Source organism: Macaca thibetana, chromosome 16 (genome assembly GCF_024542745.1).
Source record: "Macaca thibetana thibetana isolate TM-01 chromosome 16, ASM2454274v1, whole genome shotgun sequence".
In the NCBI taxonomy this organism is placed as follows: Eukaryota; Metazoa; Chordata; class Mammalia; order Primates; family Cercopithecidae; genus Macaca; species Macaca thibetana.
In genome coordinates, this window is record NC_065593.1 from 17,316,526 (window position 1) to 17,338,600 (window position 22,075).

The window sequence follows — 22,075 nt, forward strand, 5'->3', positions numbered from 1 at the left end:
AAGCAAATCTCTTTCTGTTTAAAGTTCTGGTTGTAAAACAAGCTGTAAACCAAAATTATGGAAATTTATAATTTTGCATCCAAAAGGAGCTTATAAGATTATCTCCCTGAAGCTGTTTATTTGAAGTGAGGAAACTGTCTATGGCTATGCCACTCTGAATGCACCTGATCGCATCTGAAATGGGGAAACTGAGGACCAGAGCTGAGTCACTTGTCAAGGTCTCACAGTAGCTGGTGGTAGAGCTGAAGTCACGGTGTCTCCTGATTCCCTTCTCATACTGATTCCACCAGGATATGCTGAGCGTGTCTAAATCAGACTTTAAAACAACAACAACAACAAAAAAACACCTAACTTTATTTGGCCCTAGTGCCTGGCACATAGTAGGTTCACCATAAATGACTGTCCAGTGGAATTATGCCGTGTGGCACAGCCTTCAAACTCTTCATTTCTCATCCCTTGTAGTCTGCTCTGGAAAGGGTTTCTCCTCCTTTCCTGGCATGTATCTGCCAGATATTTGACAAATCCAGGGGCTTTGAAAAGCCGTTGACCTTTCCCTCCCAGAAGCCGAAAAATGCCCAATATTATAGACCCATAGATACAGAGTCTGCTAACCAGTACTTTCCTTGGTGATTGGGAGAGGCTTGCTTTTCTCTCTTTATGTTCTTTCAGCCAGTGGAGTGAAGAAGATGAGCTTGCTGATGCCAAGCAGAATTCAGAATGGATGGATGAGTGTCAGGATGGCATGTTTGAGGCCTGGTATGAAAAAATAGCCCAGGAAGATCCAGAGAAGCAGAGGAAAGTAAGACCTCTCAACTAGAGTACTCTGAAGTGATTTGCTAGGAGTTTGGAGAGGAGAGTTTGCCTGGGGGGGTGCTGGCAGGCTCTTGCCTGAGAGGGCTGCAGGTGGCATTCAATACCCTAGCAAAGGGGTCCCCAACCGCTGAATGCAGCTGAATGCAGGCTGTGAGCGTCGGGCAAGCGAGGGAGGCTGAGCTCCGCCTCCTGGCAGATCAGCTGCGGCATTGGATTTTCACGGGAGCACGAGCCCACAATAAACTGCGCATGCGAGGGATCTAGTTTGTACACGAGGGATCTAGTTTGTGCGCTCCTTTTGAGAATCTAATGCCTGATGATCTGAGGTGGAACAGTCTCATCCCGAAACCATCCCTCACCCGGTCCTGTGCAGAAATTGTCTTCCACAAAACTGGTTCCTGGTGCCAAAACGGGGAACCACTGCCCTAGCGTCTGGTGTTTAACCTTTAACCTGAGGGGCTGTAAATCCTGATTTGACCACACCCAGAGTGGCTGCCTGCCATAGAACTAGACTCATTGGAAAATTGACTCTTAAAGCTGATGTACAATATGAGGTGCCAATTTACTAATTTACAGTGAGAAGTAGAATTGCTGGAGGGCCTGAGCTCTAGTGTCCTTGGGGCAGCACATTCTCCTCCTGTAGACAAGCAGCGTGGGAAGCCACATTTCCATCAGAAGGCTGCCTGGTGAGCATGGGAGCAGCCGTATATATGGAGAGGGCATCAGAGCTGCATGATTCAGATGTGCGAAGGCACAGGCTCAGATAGCCCACTCTGTCCATCTCCACGTCAGGTGTGACATCCATCACTACCACATGTGCCAAGCATCTGCTGCCTCAGATTCATTCATTTTCTAAGTATCGAGTGCCTACTATGTGCCAGCCACTTTGTTCACATAGCACCACGGTGGTGCTTGGATGGAGCTTGCCAAGTGGGCCGTTGTGGCTTTTTCTCTCTCATATGTTAATACCTTTTGGGAGTCATTCTGTAGTTCTAAGGTGACTTGGCACATTTGCTCTGGTCTACTGTATGGTGACTTACTGATTTTGATCATTTCCAGGCCCTAAAGAGAAACGATACTGTAGTCCAGGTACTTTCCAGTAAAGCAATTTGTTTGCTCATGAAACAGTACCCAGACTATCCCTGCAGAAAGTGTGCCTCTAAGTGCCAGGGACGACACTCCTTTTGTAGTATCTGTGAACACTACCATTGTCCAATCAAGTACTCAAGCCAGAAACTTTCTTCCGTTTTACTGATCCCCATATCCAGTCAGTCACCAAGGTTTCCGCCTTCTGCCTCAACACCTCAGATCTACGCACCTTTCACCATCCCGCTTACTACTCAGTCCCAGCCCTTATGATGTGCCATGGGGTTCCTTTCACGCTTTGGTCATGGTCAGTCTCCCTAAATCCAGGCTTGCCTCCTTTGATCCATTCTTTCCTCAGCTTCCAGAAGAACCATTAGAGCACTCCAGTCTGGTCACATTACTCTTCTATTTAAAAACAGTCTGTAACTCCTGAGACTAACATTGAAAGACGCTTTGTGGTTCAACCTTTCTCTCTTCGTCTGACTATTCCCCTCTGTACTGTATTCTACACACTGAGTCGTACCAAGTTCATAAACCCATCTCTGGTCCCCTTTTCGCTCTCAGATTTGCTATTCCTGTCTGACATATCCACCTCCCTTATCCCCACCCAGCTAGTACCTGTTTGTCCTTCGGGTCTCAGCTGAGGAATTATCTCCTTCAGAAAACCCATTGGTAGCCATAGTCCTCTGTTCCCTAAGCCTCCTGAATTTTCCTGTGAAAGCACTGGTCATACGAAATGGTCATCACCTCCTTGACAGAATTCCCAGCTAGACACTGAGGAGCTTATTCATCATCAAATCCTAGCACCCAGTACAATGCCTGGAACATCTTCAGTACCTATTGAATGGAGGAATTGATGAGTGAATTGTGGCCACTTTAGAAAATCTATCAGTTAATTGTATTTGTTTGGCCTTACAGATGCACATGTTTATTGCTCGCTACTGTGACCTGTTGAACGTGGACATCTCTTGTGATGGGTGTGATGAGATTGCCCCCTGGCATCGATACCGGTGTCTGCAGTGCAGCGACATGGATCTCTGCAAAACTTGCTTCCTAGGTAAACTTCATGAACTGAGTATGCTGTATCCAAAAGTAATAGTCATTTCTAATTTCTATGATCTTGTCATTTTTAAAAACTCTCAGTGTACTAAATAAAAATACTGCCCAGTGGTGTTTTCTCTGACTTCCTGGTGAACATGAGCCTTATCTCCTCAACTAGATGAAAAGCTCCACAGCCCTAATATCTGTCGTCCTTCCTTCTTCTATCATGCTGGGTGTAGCCACTTAATAAACACGTGGGACCAATGTATGTATGTTCAATGGAGTTTTCAGGAAATAGTGTTTGCTTCTGAATCATGCAGTGTTTACATGTAGCAAAATACACACACACACATACACACACACACACAAGCAAGCTTCAAAAATCCTCTCATACACTTGACTTGTAGGTGCTGAGGTAAAACAGATCCACAGTAGTCCACACCTGAGTGGCCTTTTTGTGCATGGCCCAGCGGTAAAAGACACAGCCCTTGCCTTGGAACCATCTACAGTCCAGCAGGAAGACTGGACAGATCCACAGAATGTCTGTTCCAGTACAAGAATGTGTGTGCTGAGTTATAAATGAGGGTACAGATTGTTTCTAGAGAAGTTTAGAAGCAGTAGCAGCATTGCTGCGGGGAAGGCTTGTGAAGGAGGTGGAATGAGAATTGGTCTTTGAAGAAAGTTAGAACTGGATGATGTGTAGGAAACGTTGGGGATGGTGTCACCATCAAGGACATGGCAAGCCCTGGGACAGGAGTGTCTGTAGTGAGTTTAGATGGACATGCTGAAGTGTTTGCCCAACTAAGTGTTGGATTAAGACAGGTAGGCCCTGATTGTGGGACCCCAAGATACTAGGCTAAGGAGTTTGAATAGTCTAGAGACAGCAGGGAAGGTTTTTTTGGTTTTTGTTTTTGTTTGTTTGTTTTTGTTTTTGTTTTGAGACGGAGTCTCCTTCTGTCACCCAGGCTGGAGTGCGGTGGCGAGATCTCAGCTCACTGCAAGCTCCACCTTCCGGGTTCATGCCATTCTCCTGCCTCAGCCTCCCGAGTAGCTGGGACTACAGGCGCCCACCACCAAGCCCGGCTAATTTGTTTGTATTTTTTAGTGGAGATGGGGTTTCACCGTGTTAGCCAGGATGGTCTCGATCTCCTGACTTCGTGATCCGCCCACCTTGGCTTCCTAAAGTGCTGGGATTACAGGCGTGAGCCACCGCACCTGGCCTAGGGGAAGGTTTTTGAAGTCGGTATTATTAATAACATGATAAGAGCTATGCTAGAGGAAGGTGGTTCTATCTGTATTAAGAGTCTCCTTTAGGAAATCAGTCACAGTATTCACATGGGCATGGGAGCCTGGACTGGGTTTGTACTAAATAAAAATACTGCCCAGTGGTGTTTTCTCTGACTTCCTGGTGAACATGAGCCTTATCTCCTCAACTAGATGAAAAGCTCCACAGCCCTAATATCTGTCGTCCTTCCTTCTTCTATCATGCTGGGTAGGAATGAACAGAAGTGGGCCAGGCGCGAGGAGCATTCTGCAGGGTCCATGACAGAGTTTAGAGTGAGAAGGGCCCAAGGGCCTTAGTGTGAGAAGACCAGTGCCGTCCATCTCTTTCATGACTGTTATTCTCTCACGCACTGGGTCTGGGTCTGGTTTTTTTTTTTTTTTTTTCTTCTTCGAGACAAGGTCTCACTCTGTCACTCAGGCTAGAGTGCAGTGGCGCCATCTCAGCTCACTGCAACTTCCGCCTCCTGGGTTCAAGTGATGTTCCTGCTTCAGCCTCCCAAGTAGCTGGGAGTACAGTTGCCTACCACCACACGTGGCTAGTTTTTGTATTTTTAGTGGAGACGAGGTTTTACCATATTGCACAGGCTGGTCTTGAACTCTTAGACTCAAGTGATCCGCCTGCCTCAGCCTCCCAAAGTGCTGGGATTACAAGTGTGAGCCACAACGCCTGGCCCTTTATTTATTTATTTAGGAAGTCTGTTTTCATCTGTGATTCTGGAGTGAAAAAAGAAGAGCAAATATCCTGACCAGTCCCCAGTGCTTGTTAACAGGAATACATCAAGAGAGGCTTGCTCTTTGTTAGTGGAGGGGTCATAGGAGACAGCTCACAAATTAACATGTAGACTTGTTTCCACCAAACAGCAGTCCTGATAATATATTTGATCTCACTGTACCGTTGCCAAGAAATTCTGTGCCAAGAATCTCACTCATATGCCTCGAGCCACCCAGGCAGAGCACCGTGTCTCCAGAGAATGTGTGTGGGCCCTGTATCCCTGAGCAGTCACTTGGGAGCAGCCCTGGCGCTGCGATTGGTTTGGGTTTGGAAACTAGCCGGTCTAGGAGCCCTCTGCCTTATCCGCTCACGCTGCTTTGTTTCTCCCCAGGTGGGGTGAAGCCTGAGGGCCATGGAGACGACCATGAAATGGTCAACATGGAGTTCACCTGTGACCACTGCCAGGGTTTGATCATAGGCCGGAGGATGAATTGCAATGTTTGCGATGACTTTGATCTTTGCTATGGATGCTATGCAGCAAAGAAATACTCCTACGGGTATGTCTCAAATGACCGTCACCACGAAGCCTTTTCTTTACAAGTTCCTTCACTTGAAAAGGGACTTCTTTCTTTTTATAAAAAAACTTTTTAATTAAAAATTTAAACATAACCAAAAGTAAAGAGACTAACACACTGAACCTTCATGTACCCATTACCCAGATTCAGCAGTTAGGAAGATTTTGTAATGTGTGCTTAGTTTATTCCTTTTTTTTTTTTTTTCTGTGTTAAAGTATTTTAAAGCCAATTCCAGGACCGGGCGTGGTGGCTTACACCTGTAATCCCAGCACTTTGAGAGGCTGAGGTGGGCACATCGCTTGAAGTCAGGAGTTTGAGATCAGCCTGCCCAACATGGAGAAACCCCATCTCTACTAAAAATACAAAAATTAGCTGGGTGTGGTGGCGGGCACCTGTAATCCCTTCACTTTGAGAGGCCAAGGCGGACACATCACTTGAGGTCAGGAGTTCGAGATCAGCCTGCCCAATGTGGAGAAACCCCGTTTTTACTAAAAATACAAAAATTAGCTGGGTATGGTGTCGGGCACCTGTAATCCCAGCTACTTGGGAGGCTGAGGCATGAGAAACGCTTGAACCTGGGAGGCAGAGGTTGCAGTGAGCTGAAATTGCGCCACTGCACTCCAGCCTGGGCGACAGAGCGAGACTCCATCTCAAATTAAATAAATAAATAAATAAATAAAGCAAATTCCAGGCCTTAAATTATTTCCTTCCTACATACTTTATACCCCCTTTTAAAAATTATGGGTTTTTTTCACATTACCAAAATGCTATTACCACACCTTCCAAAATCACAATAAACAATTCTTTCTTAGCCCAATTTCCACAGACAATCTCTGGGGATTGTGAAACCCTGAAAGGTATGTCCTGTGCTTGTGCTTCTTCATTCTTCTGGGGAGAGGGCCCACACCTTTCTTTACATTTTCAGTAACCGCATCCTAGAGGTGACTAATGCCCAGTTGCGACCACATGCTCCCGAGGCCCTGTGCTCCTGTTTGGAGCCTCATAAGCTTTTGGAGGCTTGTAAGATTTAAATGTGTCTTGCCTTTGCAGCCATTTGCCTACCCACAGCATCACGGCCCACCCGATGGTAACCATTCGGATCAGTGACCGGCAGAGGCTCATCCAGCCATATATCCATAACTACTCCTGGCTGCTCTTCGCTGCCCTGGCTCTCTATAGCGCCCACCTGACCAGTGCAGAGGATGTGGATGGGGAGAAGCTGGACCCCCAGACCCGCAGCAGTGCCACCACCTTGCGGAGCCAGTGCATGCAGCTCGTCGGGGACTGTCTGATGAAGGCTCACCAGGGGAAAGGTGACTTCCCCATGCCCAGAAACCAAAACCGGCCCTCAGTTGCTGGTGAAAAAAAGCCTTGGCAGATGTAAAATACTAAGCTTAGTTTACAGGTGACAAAATCCAGTTTTCCACTAAAGGTGCTTACCCTGGTTTGGAACTTAATTTTAATTCCCCGATGGATTTTAGAGAAATGTTGGCATTGAAGTAACATACATTTTCTCTGAAACTAATAGTAATTAATACCTCAAACTAATTTTAAATAATAATTAAAACTGTTTGTATCTGTGGATGCAATCTAAGATTTGAATCTGTCAGACTTTACTGAAAGAATCCAGACTTGTTAACCTGGAGTGTGAGTCTGCTTCCACACAGCTGTACTCTAGGTAAGAGCCGTTTACGAGTAAAATAGTTCAGCGATATATCAGCATGAATCTGACTTGACTAAGGAGTGGTGGGAAGAAAACAACTTGAAAGTTAAACCTTGGAGACATCTAAGTTCCTTCAGATAATGGCATTCCCATTCGAGTCAACGTTAGGGAACCAGACCTGTGTTAGAAAGCAGATGGGTCATGCCAGCACCTTAGAGCAATTCCCTTACCCATTTGCCAGTGGGAATTCAGCAGTCTGGTTGTGTGGGGCGACTATAAAAGTATAATGTTGGTTATTTTCTAAATAGACAATCCTGTTATATGTTTTTTCTTCTGTTAATAAAGTGCAGGTATCCCTTGCTATTCTGCCTCTCACCATCTGAGAGGTGGAGCTGAGTAGATTTAGACGGTGAGGGATGTTCGTGTTGAGTACTCTAGGATTTGGTTTTGTTCAGAACTCATTTATCTATTTCTATATAATGGCAAAGTAACTTATGGCACTTGCTGAAAATAACTCTTGTTATAAAACTTTTAACCATTCTCTTATTTGCTTCCCATATAGGTCTTAAAGCCCTAGCTCTGCTTGGTATATTGCCAGATGGTGACTCTACCCCAGAAGATCAGGCCCTACCAGCCACTGCGCCCACCCAAGCATCAGAGGAGCAGCTAGAGAAGAAAACTGTGCAGGGTGCTGAGCTGTCAGAAGCAGGCAATGTAAATGGCGATTCTCTACTACACAGAATTACAGGTTGAACTCTAGAGAGAGCCATCCACTCGGTGTAACATAGCAGAGAGGTTAAGAGCACAGACTCCTAACCCAGACTGCTGGATTCAGATGCCTGCTCCATCAAACCTTGGGCATGTTATTATCATCTCTTCAGTGTTTGTTTTCTTTTCTTTTCTTTTCTTTTTTTTTTTTGAAACAGGGTCTCACTCTGTCTCCCAGGCTGGATTACAGTGGCATGATCTCAGCTCACTGCAGCCTTGACCTCCCCAGGCCGAAGCGGTCCTCCCACCTCATCCTTCTGAGTACCTGGGGCCACAGGCATACGCCACCATGCCTGGCTAATTTCTGTATTTTTTGTAGAGACAGGGTTTGGCCATGTTGCCCAGAGTGGTCTTGAACTCCTGGGCTCAAGTGATCTGCCGTCCACATTTTTCCCAAAGTGATGGGATTACCCTGTCTCTACTAAAAATACAACAACAAAAAAAAAATTAGCTGGCCTGGTGTCATGTGCCTGTAGTCCCAGCTACTCGGGAGGCAGGGATTCGCTTGAACCCAGGAGGCGGAGGTTGCAGTGAGCCGAGGTAGCACCACTACACTGCAGCCTGGGCAACACAGCAAGACTCCGTCTCAAAAAAAAAAAAGAAAGGAAGAAAGAAATTCATTCCTAGCCCATGGTGTATACTCTATCTGTGTAGCTGTACCTATATTCAGTCAACAATTAGGTGTTACTGAATGCTTACTGTTTACCAGGTAGACACAGGAATTTACACGTAGTTGCATAAACAGAAAAGCCTGTCTGGATCCAGGTATAACCTGTGATAACCTAAAGGTTGTTTTGTGGAAGAGCACCCTGTTGTTTCTGTGGTGCTGCCTCCAGAGCTTGAGTTTCTGCTGAAAAGGCGCTTGACTGCTACAGGGGTCGCTGATGTTGCTGTCCTCTGCCTCTCAGGTTGCTAGTTCAAGGCTTCCCCCATCTGGTGGTTGTGGCTCACCAGTATCCCGTTGTCATGTGGAGGAATACAAAAGCAAAACGGGCCAGCAGAAACATGAACATTTTTATTATTTCCATTCAGTCAGAGAGTCAGTAGAACATAGGCCACATAATCATCAAGCCTGTCTCTCAACCGTCCACATTTCTTCCATGAAACCCTTTCTGTAGGCGGCACTTTAACCACCCACGGATTATGATGGGAACAAAGAGAGCATTTTTAGGAGAAATGGGATTAATCAGTAGTCCTCACCTTTGAGCCTGGGAATATTTGTATCTTCTCCTGAGCTCTCAGCATCTTACAACTAACCTGCCACCCATAAGCACTGTGCTTCCCCGTTTATATTTTTATTTATATCAGAATGGACTCACAGGGTTTTTTATGTTTTCTTTTATTCAATGGATTAAAATCTGTTACTTTTCTTTTTTTTTTTTTTTTTTTTTGAGTCAGGGTCTCACTCTGTTTCCCAGGCAGTGGTGTGATGGTGTGATGTTGGCTCACTGCAGCCTCCGCCTTCTGGGCTCCAATGATCTTCCCACCTCAGCCTCCTGAGTAGCTGGGATTACAGGTGCCCACCACCACACCCAGCTAATTTTTTGTATTTTTAATAGAGACAGGGTTTCACCATGTTAACCAGGATGGTCTCGATCTCCTGACCTCATGATCTGCCCACCTCAGCCTCCCAAAGTGCTGGGATTACAGGCGTGAGCCACTGTGCCCGGCCACTTTTCTTATTTGTTTTTTTTGTTGTTGTTTTTGTGGGTTTTTTTTGAGACAGGGTGTCACTCTGTTGCCCAGGCTGGAGTGCAGTGGTGTGATCTCGGCTCACTGCAACCTCCACCTCCTGGGTTCCCAACAATCCTCCCGCCTCAGCCTCTCAAGTAACTGGGACTGCAGGTGCCCGCCACCACGCCAGCTAATTTTTGTAGCTTTTGTAGGGATGGGGTTTTGCCATGTTACCCAGCTGGTCTCCAACTCCTGGACTCAAGCATTCCGTCTGCCTCAGCCTCCCAAAGTGCTAGGATTACAGGCCTGAGCCACTGTGCCCGACCCATTATTTATTTCGATGCTCAAATTGTCCCATGTTTGGGCAGTGGAAACTGCCCCTCGCTGGCTTTTGTGTTCTTTTGATATGTTGCCGTTATTTTTTGAACACTTCCTTAATTTTTGATAGAGAAAGATGTTTCAGGCTCGTTTTAGGCCTTCCCTGCCTCAGGATTGAAGTGGGAGTTTTTCCAAAGAGGTCCCAGGGCATTGTTTTTATTCTTGAGCCATTCCCACCTTGTGGGTCCCCTTCCCACCAGCAGCCAGGTGCAGCCAGGATATCCTGCCTCTGGCTCAGCATCGTAGTCTTCTAGTGAGGCCACAAGCAATTTCCAGCACTGTCCCCACAACTGAACCTGAGTGTTGCCACTATAGTGGCCATAAGGACCGTATCCCATTGGGGCTTCTAGGACAGATCACTGTTTTTCAACTCTCACTTGCTTCTAAGCAACCCCAGGGCCCTGGTAAGGGTATCTACCCTTACTCCCTCCAGTGACTAGAGATACTTCTTGTTTTGAACAACTGAGAAACCAACCTTAGCCAGAGGCATTATCCAAAAGATTCTGTCTACAGTGTCCTGTGATAACAGGAAAAAAGATGAGCCAGAACTTCGGAATTATATTGTCTTCACAAGTGACACATGGTACAAGGAGTATGGTGTCAGGTCTTTTCAGAGGGTACATTTAACAAAGCAAGTATCTCTCCCAGTTTCATTCCTCTCTTAGGACAGTCTTATAGTCATATTTTTCTCAGCAAGAGGTTGAAGGTAGGATTGATGTTGAGGTTACATATGCAGAGAGGGGAGGATGAGTTAGGTACCCCTGGGAGACTGCATGCCTCCTCCTAAATGTTTGGTGTTGCATAACACTCCACCTTGGGCCCCAAAGAGTGAAAGTCACTTTTGGCCTTCTCCGACATGAAGGTGGGGTGCCTCCACCGTGCACAGAAGACTCCCCATGTAACCACAGTTCCACACATAAGCCTGTGTAACAATAGGGAAAGGCACCCTGAGGGTCCCGGGAGTGCAGCCAATCACAGGGGGGATTCTGAGAAACGCAGCTGACGATTGTCACCTTGCCCATCTGGGCAGCTCGCTAGACTCCCGATTCCAGAACAGTTTCCCACCTCCAGGGAGGGCCTGTTTAACAAGTCTCATTGCCAAAATGGGATTCTCAAAAGGGCACCAAAGGTATGTTTATTCTGTTTTTTAAAATAAAGAGGCTGGGCGCGGTGGCTCATGCCTGTAATCCCAGCCCTTTGGGAGGCTGAGGTAGGGGGATCACAAGGTCAGGAGATCGAGACCATCCTGGCTAACACGGTGAAACCTCATCTCTACTAAAAATACAAAAAATTAGCTGGGCGTGATGGCAGCGCCTGTAGTCCCAGCTACTCGGGAGGCTGAGGCAGGAGAATGGCGTGAACCCAGGAGGCAGGGCTTGCAGTGAGCCGAGATGGCGCCACTATACTCCAGCATGGGTGACAGAGCGAGTCTCCATCTCAAAAAAAAATGAAAAAGAGCTAGGAAAGAATGCTAAAACCTGGTAGAGAGGGTGTGAGTAGTTAGGTTTAGGAGTAGCATCCGGTTTTGTTTGATCGAGTGACGTGTGGTTGGCTTTCTGTACACCTTCCATGTTAATTAACAAAGACAAATTCTATATAAAACTAAGAGAGGAAATATATACAGCCCACAGCTCTGTCCCATAGCCCACAGAACGCCAGTTTCTACAGCAGTAAAATAGCTTCATCTACGGCAGTGAAAACAATGTCATATTTCTGGGCTATAGAATTGATGTAGTCTTATCTTCATCATATTAAAGATGATGTTAGATATCAAGAATTTTCTAGTTCTGTAAATAAAGATTTGTTTGGTTTTCATACTGAAGAAAACAAAGTACATTAACGATAGTCACCAGAGTGTACTAGAAGGGAAGTCATAACTTTTTATACTTACAGAGTCAAAAGAAAAAGAAAGAATTTCACAGCTTTGTCTTTTTCCTCAGGAAACAACTTTCCACACTTGGTTTCTGAAAGCGAAATAGATTGTATGAGAGGTTTTTAATAGAACTGTTTCTTATAGGACTGCAGGCTCTGACAGAGGGACGTTTGGAAGATGGGAGATGCAATGCAATGGTTACTATCTTATTTTTTTTTTTGAGACACAGTCCTGCTCTGTCACCCAGGCTGCAGGGCAGTCGGCGCAATCTCGGCTCACTACAACCTCCTCCTGGGTTGAAGCGATTCTCCTGCCTTAGCCTCCCGAGTAGCTGGGACTACAGGCGCGTGCCACCACGCCCAGCTAATTTTTGTATTTTTAGTAGAGATGGGGTTTCGCCATGTTGGCCAGGCTGGTCTTGAACTCCTGACTTACAGGGATCTGCCTGCCTTGGCCTCCCAAAGTGCTGGAATTACAGGCATAAGCCATCACGCCCGGCCCAATGGTTACTGTCTTAATTAGAATATAGATTTATCGTAAGAAATGAGTGGCATAGGCCAGGCGTAGTAGCTCACGCCTGTAATCCCAGCACTTTAAGAGGACGAGGTGGGCAGATAATGAGGTCAAGAGATTGATACCATCCTGGCCAATATGGTGAAACCCCGTCTCTACTAAAAATACAAAAATTAGCTGGGCGTGGTGGCACACGCCTGTAGTCCCAGCTACTCGGGAGGCTAAGGCAGGAGGATCGCCTGAACCTGGAAGGTGGAGGTTGCAGTGAGCCGAGATCGCGCCACCGCACTCTAGTCTGGTGATAGAGTGAGACTCTTAACTCAAAAAAACACACAAAGAAAAAAGAAATGAGTGACATTTTCTAATGGCGTTCTAAAAAACTAAAAGTTTTTTAGTCTCTGAAGACTGGCTAATCATGAAAAAGTTATCATAATCATGGAGCAAACTCTGTTATAAGAAACCTTAATTCCTTTACACTTTTGTGTTTTTAGGGAAAGAGAGCTGTTCATGAGGAAGTCAGACCCGCAGATTTCAAGCAGAGAAGTAAGGCAGATAAAGGTGTGTCGTTAACAAAGGATCCTTCGTGCCAGACCCAGATTTCAGATTCACCTGCAGATGCTAGCACACCTACAGGACTTCCAGGTAACGACTCTTTGACCATTATCTTGATCTCTTTCGTCTTAAAATGCACATATATATATATACACCCATCCCTGAGCTGTTTGTGGCACACAGCTTGACATTGGCTAGACGCCAGGGGTGCGTGGTTTCTCAGTTCTGTTCAGATGGTGCTGATGACACTTCGAACGTCGTCTTTCTTCACTTTGACTGATTTCCTACGTTATTTATTTCCTGTATTTACTAAGTGCCTTCTATATGCCAAGCACTGTGCTAGACCTTGGGGGTGAAACAGGGACCGAATCAGACAGACAGACACATGGTTCCTGCCCTCATGGAGCTCACAGTCTAGGAAGGCTTAAGACAAAGGTGCAAGTAACTGTAATTCGAGGCGGAATGAGGTGTAAGTGGGTGTTAATAGTGATTGGTGTCTCTCTGGGGCAGACTGTATCCTCATAAAGCTTTACAGGGGGAGAGATCTAGGGGACCTTGAATGTGCTAGGATCTGCAATGGGGATGGGCATTCGAAGAAGAAAGGACAACATGAGCAAAGGCCCCAAAGTGGAGAAGTCCCTCTTGGCAGGTGTGTAGGGATGGAGTGGAACACTAGAGGATGATAAAGGAGAGATGCTGCCAAAGGCCTCAGCCTGCCAGAGGATAGCAGCAGCAAGGTCAGAGCTGGCTTAGGAGGATTGAAGAGCATGCTGTGGGCTCAGGAGACTGGAGGGAAGTCCCAGCCTCCTCCTCATGGTGGCCCAGGAGTGCAGGATCTTCCCCACCTTCCTGCTCTGTGATGGCGGGGTGAGCTCCTGGCATTCTGCCCTCTCTGTCTGATGCTCATCTGTGCAGTGTGTATAATTCTGAGTTCCAGAAAACAGTCTGACACTCCACATCTGTCCACATCACCAAAATTCACTGGAGTCTAAGTCCCCTGAGGATCAGCATCCTGTTCCATAGGCAGCTTATTCATTCGTCAAGTATTAAGTACCTGCCATGCTCCAGAAACGTCTCTAGGTGCCTGAGATGCATCACTGAAAGAAACAAAATTCTGAAGGAAGGCAGACAGTAAACAATAAATATAAATTGTGTGGAAGGTGAAAAGGTGAACTGTGAGCGCAGCAGAGCAGGCTCGGGGAAATGGGGAGGGCGGCTTGAGAGAGCTGGGGGAGGACAGGCTTGCTTTTAAACAGGGCTCAGGCGGCCTCCTGGAGAAGGAAACAGCTGAGTGTAGACATGCCCAGCCATAGGCTTTTAAAATCCCAGCTTCAGGCCGGACGCGGTGGCTCACGCCTGTAATCCCAGCACTTTACGAGGCTGAGGCGGGCGGATCACTTGAGGTCAAGAGTTCAAGACCAGCCTGGCCCACATGGTGAAACCCCGTCTCTACTAGAAATACAAAAATTAGCTGGGCAAGGCGGCACACGCCTGTAATCCCAGCTACTCGGAGGGCTGAGGTAGGAGAATGGCTTGAACCCGGGAGGTGGAGGTTGCAGTGAGCCAAGATCAAACCATTGCACTCCAGCCTGGGTGACAGCGAGACTCCCTCTCAAATTTAAAAAATAAATGAATAAAATTCCAGCTTTGTTCCATAGCAGCATAGGGGACAGTGCAGTGGTTTACTTGCCTCTTCATGCATTAGAGACCCAGGCACATTCTGAAAGTTTGTTTTACTGCTTAGATGCTGAAGATTCCGAAGCATCATCTCAGAAGCCCAGAGAGGAAAAAGCAGTTACTCCAAGCCCTGAGCAAGTGTTTGCTGAGTGTTCCCAGAAGAGGATTTTGGGATTACTGGCAGCCATGTTACCTCCCTTAAAGTCGGTAAGGGCAATTTATTTTTGAAAGAGGGGGTGGTGGTATGCATAGAAAAAAGTTTTGGAAAGCCATATACCGAAACAAATCATGATAATCATCTCTGTATCCTTAAGGGTAGGATTAGAAGTTATAATTATTTTCTTCTGACCCTTTTTATGTTTTGTAAATATATGTGTGTGTGTGTATAAAACAATATGTTTATACAATGCTTATAATGATTTTTTCTACCTTTTTATTTTGAAAAGTTTTAAGCTCATAGAAAACTTCAAAGAATAATGAATGAAGATCTTCACCTAGATTCACCAGTTGTTAATATTTTGCTTTATCTCTGTTTATATTTTTTCCTGAACTTTTGAAAATCAGTTGAAGCCATCATTGACACTTCATCCTCAATACTTCTCTCCTTAAAGTACATTCTGCTATATAACCACAGTGTCATCATTATGCTGAAAATTTTTAACGTTGATAGAATAGTTTTATACATGTAGCCTAAATACAGATATTCTCAATTATCCCCAAAATGTGCTTTACAGGTTGTTTGTTTTTTTATTTTTTAAATCAGGATCCACTTAAAAATTCCATTGTATTTAGATGTCATGCTGACTTTGTCTTTAATCTGCTTCCCTTGCCTTTTTTTAAACTTTCAAAACATTGACATTTTAAAGACTCTGGACAGTTTAGATATGCCTTCATTATTCTTTTTCATAATTTTCTAGACTGTTCCTGTAGATATATTTTTTCCATATGAACTTTAGTGCCATATTTATCATGTTTAAGAAAAGATCCTGTTAGCTTTTTCACTGAGCTGATAGTGAATTTATTTATTAATTTAGGAATAGCTGACAATCTTTACAGTGGTCTCCTGCTTTTTCTAGTAAACAGAGAGGAATCAGAGACAAAGCTAGCAGGCTGCTGAAACAGGATTTTGCAAGCTGGCAGGGCTTTGGGGAAGGGAAAGTGCCCACAGGACCCAAGGTTTGGTCCTCAGAGTTTTGAGTCCAAGGACTTTTTTTCTAGCAGTTTGCCTGGAGATGCTCAGACTCAGAGGAGTCAACTTTTACATGGGAGTTGAGGCTGGTTTGTAAGTCAGTCACAATTCACAGGGGTATGTGTCTGGCAGAAAAATCAGTATGTGTTCCCTCTTGGTGTGGAAACCCCTCCAGAAGACCACACTGTAGCTCAGAAGGTTGTATGGTGCATGTGGAACTACAATGAGGAGAACACGATATTTTGAAGACATGTTTCTATTCACCTAGATGAATTGGCCACACCTGTCTAGGTAGCTGGTAATTCACCTCTGAAATCAGCACCCTCAGGCTTCGACAGCGCAGTCGCTATCCTGGTCTTTGCCTTCCCTTCCCTCCCTAATCTTTGGAGGGTGAGCAGGCACATCAGCCCAAGCCTTTCTTCTCTCTTAATAGCCATGACTGATTTCTGCTAACTTTAGCTGCCTCTGTGTCAGTTAGAGCTGCACCTTTTCCATAGCTCACTGGGCAGCATGTTGAGCAACCATCTTGGGGTGGGGCCCTTCTGCAATTGGCTCTTAGCCTTTTTATGTTGATTTTACCAATTTCACTGTAAGAGTGAACTTTTCCTGACTGTGTCTCATCTTTTTTTTCTTTTTTTTTTTCTTTTTTTTTTGAGACGGAGTCTCGCCCTATTGCCCAGGCTGAAGTGCAGTGGCGCGATCTCAGCTCACTGCAAACTCCGCCTCCTGGGTTCACGCCATTCTCCTGCCTCAGCCTCCCGAGTAGGTGGGACTACAGGTGCCCGCCACCATGCCCGACTGATTTTCTGTATTCTTAGTAGAGACGGGGTTTCACCGTGTTAGCCAGGATGGTCTCTATCTCCTGACCTTGTGATCCACCCACCTCGGCCTCCCAAAGTGCTGGGATTACAGGCGTGAGCCACTGCGCCCAGCTGGCAGCCAGCTTACTTGTAATGGGATGACCTGGTTACTACTCTGTGCCAGCCAACTGTCCCCATCCCAGCCCTCCTCCAGTGCACATTTTTCCCTGCCCCTTCCTAAGTTATTTTCTCCTTCTTTTTGTAATTATTCATGAAGTCTGTATCGTATTTCTTATAGAAACATGGTTATAGTTATATTTTTACCCACTTTTTTCAGCCTGTATTTCTCTCTTATTTAACAGTGTAACCTTTTTACCTTCTCTTCCAAACAAAATGAGACCCTTTATTCCTAAAGTTGAGACGCTTTTCTATTTCCCTCATCATATCCCAAGTGTGCAAATTATCTATAATTTTAGCTCTGGATCATTTGGTTGCTTGGCTGCTTTGGAGTTTCGTGTTGTATCTTTTGAATTTTGCCTCTCTCAAACTACTTTTAGAATTTTAGACCATATGGTAATTAATTATTGATAGTTACAGTGTTGGCTGCACATTATTTATTAGTTACTATTTTTTCCTTCTGAATTATTTATTCCAATTCATTTTTTGTTGTGCTAAAATACTTCCTCAAATACTTTTTGAGGAAAGGCTACATGTAAAGATGGGAAGACAGTCTGGGTGTGGAATTACAGGGACTCAGTCCTTTTCCTCCAGACCCCTGCGACATTGCTGCATAGTCTTCCACTATCTAGAACGACTGATGAGAAGTCCAATATTAACATGACGTCAACTGATTTTTTTGCCTAAATATTTTCTTTTTTTACCCTTGGAATTCAGACATTTCATTAGACCGTGTTAAAATAAACCTTTCTCTGTGAGAAAGGTTTTTTGTAAAGTAATTTTTAAAAAGATGTTCTCGGCCGGGTGCGGTGACTCACGCCTGTAATCCTAGCACTTTGGGAGGCCAAGGCGGGCAGATCATGAGGTCAGGAGATCGAGACCATCCTGGCTAACATGGTGAAACCCCATCTCTACTAAAAATACAAAAAAATTAGCCAGGCGTGGTGGCGGGTGCCTGTAGTCCCAGCTACTCGGGAGGCTGAGGCAGGAGAATGGCGTGAACCCAGGAGGCGGAGCTTGCAGTGAGCCGAGATCGCGCCACTGCACTCCAGCCTGGGTGACAGAGAAAGACTCCATCTCAAAAAAAAAAAAAAAAAAAAAAAAAAGATGTTCTCTTTCTATGTTCCTTCCCAGCATCATTTGCTTTTCTGATTAAAAAAAATCTATTTTTACTTCAGCTAAGGAAATGCCTTTCTGCCATTGTTTGGCTTTGCTTCTGTATCTGCCCCGTTTGCATCTCCTGGATGCAGGGTGAATCTTTTTTTTTTTTTTTTTTTTTTGAGAGAGAGTCTCACTCTGTCCTCAAGGCTGGAGTTCAGTGGTATGATCTCAGCTCACTGCAACCTACACCTCCTGGTTTCAAGTGATTCTTGTGCCTCAGCCCCCCAAGTAGCTGGGATTACAGGTGCATGCCACCACGCCCTGTTGATTTTTGTGTTTTTTTTTTTTAGTAGAGATGGGGTTTCACTATGTTGGCCAGGCTGGTCTAGAACTGCCAAGCTCAAGCAATCTGCCTACCTTGGCCTCCCAGAGTGCTGGGATTACAGGCATGAGCCACTGCGCCTGGCCAGGATGGACCCCTTGAATCTACCCTCCATCTTATCTTCAGTTTGGTCATATTTTTCATGTTTATTTCTTGTTCTGAGAGATTTGATTAAGTTGACTTTTAAAAATCACCACTGAGGTTATTTTCCCCTGATGATCCTTTTTTTTTTTTTTTTTTTTTTAAGCAGTCACTTTGGAGGGCAAGTTATTAGTTTTATTTTAGTGTAAAAAGTGCCTAGATAGAGTCCTATAAGGAATATATAAAGAACTCTTACAACTCAGTAATAAAAAGATGTCTGTCACTATAGGTTAGTTTTTGCTTGTTTTGAAACTTTGTATAGCTGGAGTAAGTTGCTGCATTCCTCTTGCTTGGCTTTTTCTTGTTTTTTGTTTTGACAGAGTCTTGCTCTGTTGCCCAGGCTGGAGTGCAGTGGCGCAGTCTCGGCTCACCGCAACCTCCACCTCCCGGGTTCAAGTGATTTATTGTGACTCAGCCTCCGAAATAGCTGGGACTACAGGCATGTGCCACCACACCCAGCTAATGTTTATATTTTTAGTAGAGGCAGGGTTTCACTGTGTTGGCCAGGCTGGTCTTGAACTCCTGGCCTCCAGTGATCCACCCACCTTGGCTTCCCAAAGTGCTGGGATGACAAGCGTGAGCCGTTGTGCCCGGCCTGTGTCTGGCTTCTTCTGCTCAACGTTGTTTATGAGATGCATCCATGTTATTGTGATTAGTTTCCTTTATTCATTTTCACTGTTATCCAGAATTCCATAAAGTTCACTTTACTATTGTTGAGTGTTTCCAAATTGGAAATTACTCCAGACAGTACTATGAGCTCACCTGTGTGTGGCTTTTGATGAGCATCTGTATGCAGGCCAAACTTGGCCTGCCAGACAGTTGCTGCAATGTTTGTACCGGTTCACACTTTCTGCCAAACAGTTTCTGCAGTGTTTGTACCGGTTCACACTCCCTGCCAAACAGTTTCTGCAATGTTTTTACTGGTTCACACGCCCACGGCGGCATATGAAAGTTTTATTTGCTCCATGTCCTCTCGAATTTAGAAATAATTGCAAACTTATATAAAAGTACTATACAAATAATTTTGTGCCTGCAAGTTGCCAAGTTCATGCCACGTTACTCCTAAATACATGAGTGTGTGTTATCTACAAACGAGGAGATTCTCATATGTAACCAGACAGCAGTCATCAAAGTCAGAGAAATTAACATCAGTACATTGCTGCCATCTAACGCTTACTCCCTATTCAAGTTTCACTAGTTGCTCCAAAAGTGTCTTTTATGACAGATGATCAGAATTAATGTATAGGCCCAGCACAGTGCCTTGAATCTGTAATCCCAGCACTTTGGGAGACCAGGGTAGGAGGATTACTTGAACCCAGAGGTTCGAGACCAGCCTGGGAAACATAGCAAGACCCTATCTCTACAAAAAATAGAAAAATTAACCAGGCATGGTGGCACACACCTATAGTCTCAGCTACTTGGGAGGCTGAGGCAGGAGGATCACTTGAGCCCAGGAGGTCGAAGTCATAGCAGCCAAGGTTGCACCTCTGCATTCTGGGCAACAGAGTGAGACTCTGTCTCTTAAAAAAAAAAAAAAAATGAATGTGTAGCATTTTGTTGTCATGTCTTTTAATCCTCTCTGGTCTTTAACAGTTCTCAGTCTTTTCTTTCATGATCATAATGCTTTTGAAGATTACAGGCCACCTGTTGTGTAGAATATCCTCCTCTTTGGGGTTGGAGTTATCAAATGTTTTCTCATAATTAGATTCAGGCTTTGCCTCTTGGGCAGGAAAATCGCAGATGAGATGCTGCATTCTCATTGCAGCCCGTCAGGTGGAACACAGTTTTGACATATTTCATTACTGATCATGTTTGCTTTGATCACTGGATTAAGTGGTGTCCGTTAGCCTTTTCCACCATAATCTTTCCCCTTTTGTTATTAGTAAATATTTAGTGGGGAGAGGCTTTGTAACTCTGTAAACATCCTGTTTCTCATCAAACAATTTATTTAGTTAGTTATATCAGTATGGGTTCACGACTTCCTGTTTTACTCCATGAGCCATAATCCATTATTCTAATTACTTATTTTGACCAGTGGGAACCCATTCAGGCTGACTTCTGTGTCCTTTTGACATATCCCCGTCATTTCAGGCACTTCTTAAATTCCCCTTCCGAACCTAGCCCTAGAATCAGCCGTTTCTCTAGGGTGACCTCATTCCTTCTGGTAGAGGGTAGTATTTAGGAATGAAGGTTTGAGCACTAGATGGGTTCGTTGCTAATAGGGTGTCACCGCTCCCAGGTCTTCCCAGTTGGAGGTGGGGGGAGAGAGAGTGTGTGTGTGTGTACTCTATATATTTATTTAGAGCAGTGATTTTCTTTTTTTTTTGTTGTTGGTTTTTTTTTGTTTGTTTTTTGTTGTTTTTTTTTTGAGACAGAGTTTCACTCTTGTTGCCCAGGCTGGAGTGCAATGGCGCAATCTCTGCTCACTGGAACCTCCGCCTCCCAGGTTCAAGCGATTCTCCTGCCTCAGCCTCCCGAGAAGTTGGCATTACAGGCATGTGCCACCACTCCTGGCTAATTTTTGTATTTTTAGTAGAGACGAGGTTTCACCATGTTGGCCAGGCTGGTCTTGAACTCCTGACCTCAGGTGATCCACCCACCTCGGCCTCCCAAAGTGCTGGGATTACAGGTGTGAGCCACCGCCCCTGGCCTTAGAGCAGTGGTTCTCAACTGAAGGTATCCAGTTTGGCTATTTGACAATGCCTAGAGACATTTTTGACTGTCACAACTCAGGGAATGCTCCTGGAATTCTAGTGGAGTCTAGACAATAGGGATGCTGCTAAACATTTTTAAATGCACAGGTGCCACTCACGCCCTCCCCCCTCCCCCCCCCACACAAGAATTATCAGACCTAAATTTCAGTAGCAGTGAGGTTGAGAAACCCTGATTTAGAGAATCCAGTCTTTAACAGTGAGAATCCTGGATTCCATCATCCTTCACATAATTACCTACTGGATCAATCTCCCATCTCTGCTGCTATTCTTCTTTTGAGGTGTCCTCTCCTTGTTTTGACTTTTTTTTTTTTTTTTTTTTTTTTTTGAGAGAGGCTTGCTCCCTCACCCAGGCTGGAGTGCAGTGGCGTAATCTCAGCTCACTGCAACCTCTGCCTCCTCAGTTCAAGCGATTCTCCTGCCCCAGCCTCCCGCGTAACTGGAATTACAGGCGCCCACCACTACACCCGGCTAATTTTTATATTTTTAGTAGGGACAGGGTTTCACCATGTTGGCCAGGCTGGCCTCGAACTCCTGACCTCAGTTGAGCCACCTGCCTCGGCCTCCCAAAGTGCTGGGATTACAGTGGGCTCTTGACATGGATGCCTCCCCACCACACTTGGGTCTGTCTCTCTAATCCAGGTTGCCCCCTTGCATTGAGACCACCCTCACCCACAACAGGCTGCTATTCAGTGGCAATACTCTCCTTATGCCGTTTGGACTCTGAGCCCCTGTGTGAGGCTGAACTCCCCACACGGATGCCCTCACCTCTCCACTTAGGATCAGACACTCACATCAGGCTGACCTTCTGCATTGTTGCCCTCCTCACATCACTCAGAGCCCAAGCTCCAACTCCAGAGGCCTGGGCATTCCTGGGCTTGGGTGACTTCCTCACCCACCTATGCTCTGACTCGCCTGCCATGCCTTCTCCGTGCAAACTCCATACCCTGCTTGGGTTCTGACAC

General features: G+C 45.3%; 1 protein-coding gene across 2 annotated transcripts in view; it reads left to right on the top strand.

Moving 5' to 3' along the window:
* The window catches only part of ZZEF1 (zinc finger ZZ-type and EF-hand domain containing 1), a 140,828-nt gene that overhangs the window by 86,991 nt on the left and 31,762 nt on the right, over nucleotides 1-22,075 (top strand). For both annotated transcript variants that reach the window (XM_050765152.1, XM_050765151.1), the window contains exons 33-39: nucleotides 670-799; nucleotides 2,818-2,956; nucleotides 5,328-5,493; nucleotides 6,562-6,824; nucleotides 7,737-7,888; nucleotides 12,872-13,022; nucleotides 14,677-14,816. In XM_050765152.1, the coding sequence (XP_050621109.1) occupies nucleotides 670-799; nucleotides 2,818-2,956; nucleotides 5,328-5,493; nucleotides 6,562-6,824; nucleotides 7,737-7,888; nucleotides 12,872-13,022; nucleotides 14,677-14,816 (1,141 nt within the window). The remainder of the gene's footprint in view (nucleotides 1-669; nucleotides 800-2,817; nucleotides 2,957-5,327; nucleotides 5,494-6,561; nucleotides 6,825-7,736; nucleotides 7,889-12,871; nucleotides 13,023-14,676; nucleotides 14,817-22,075) is intronic.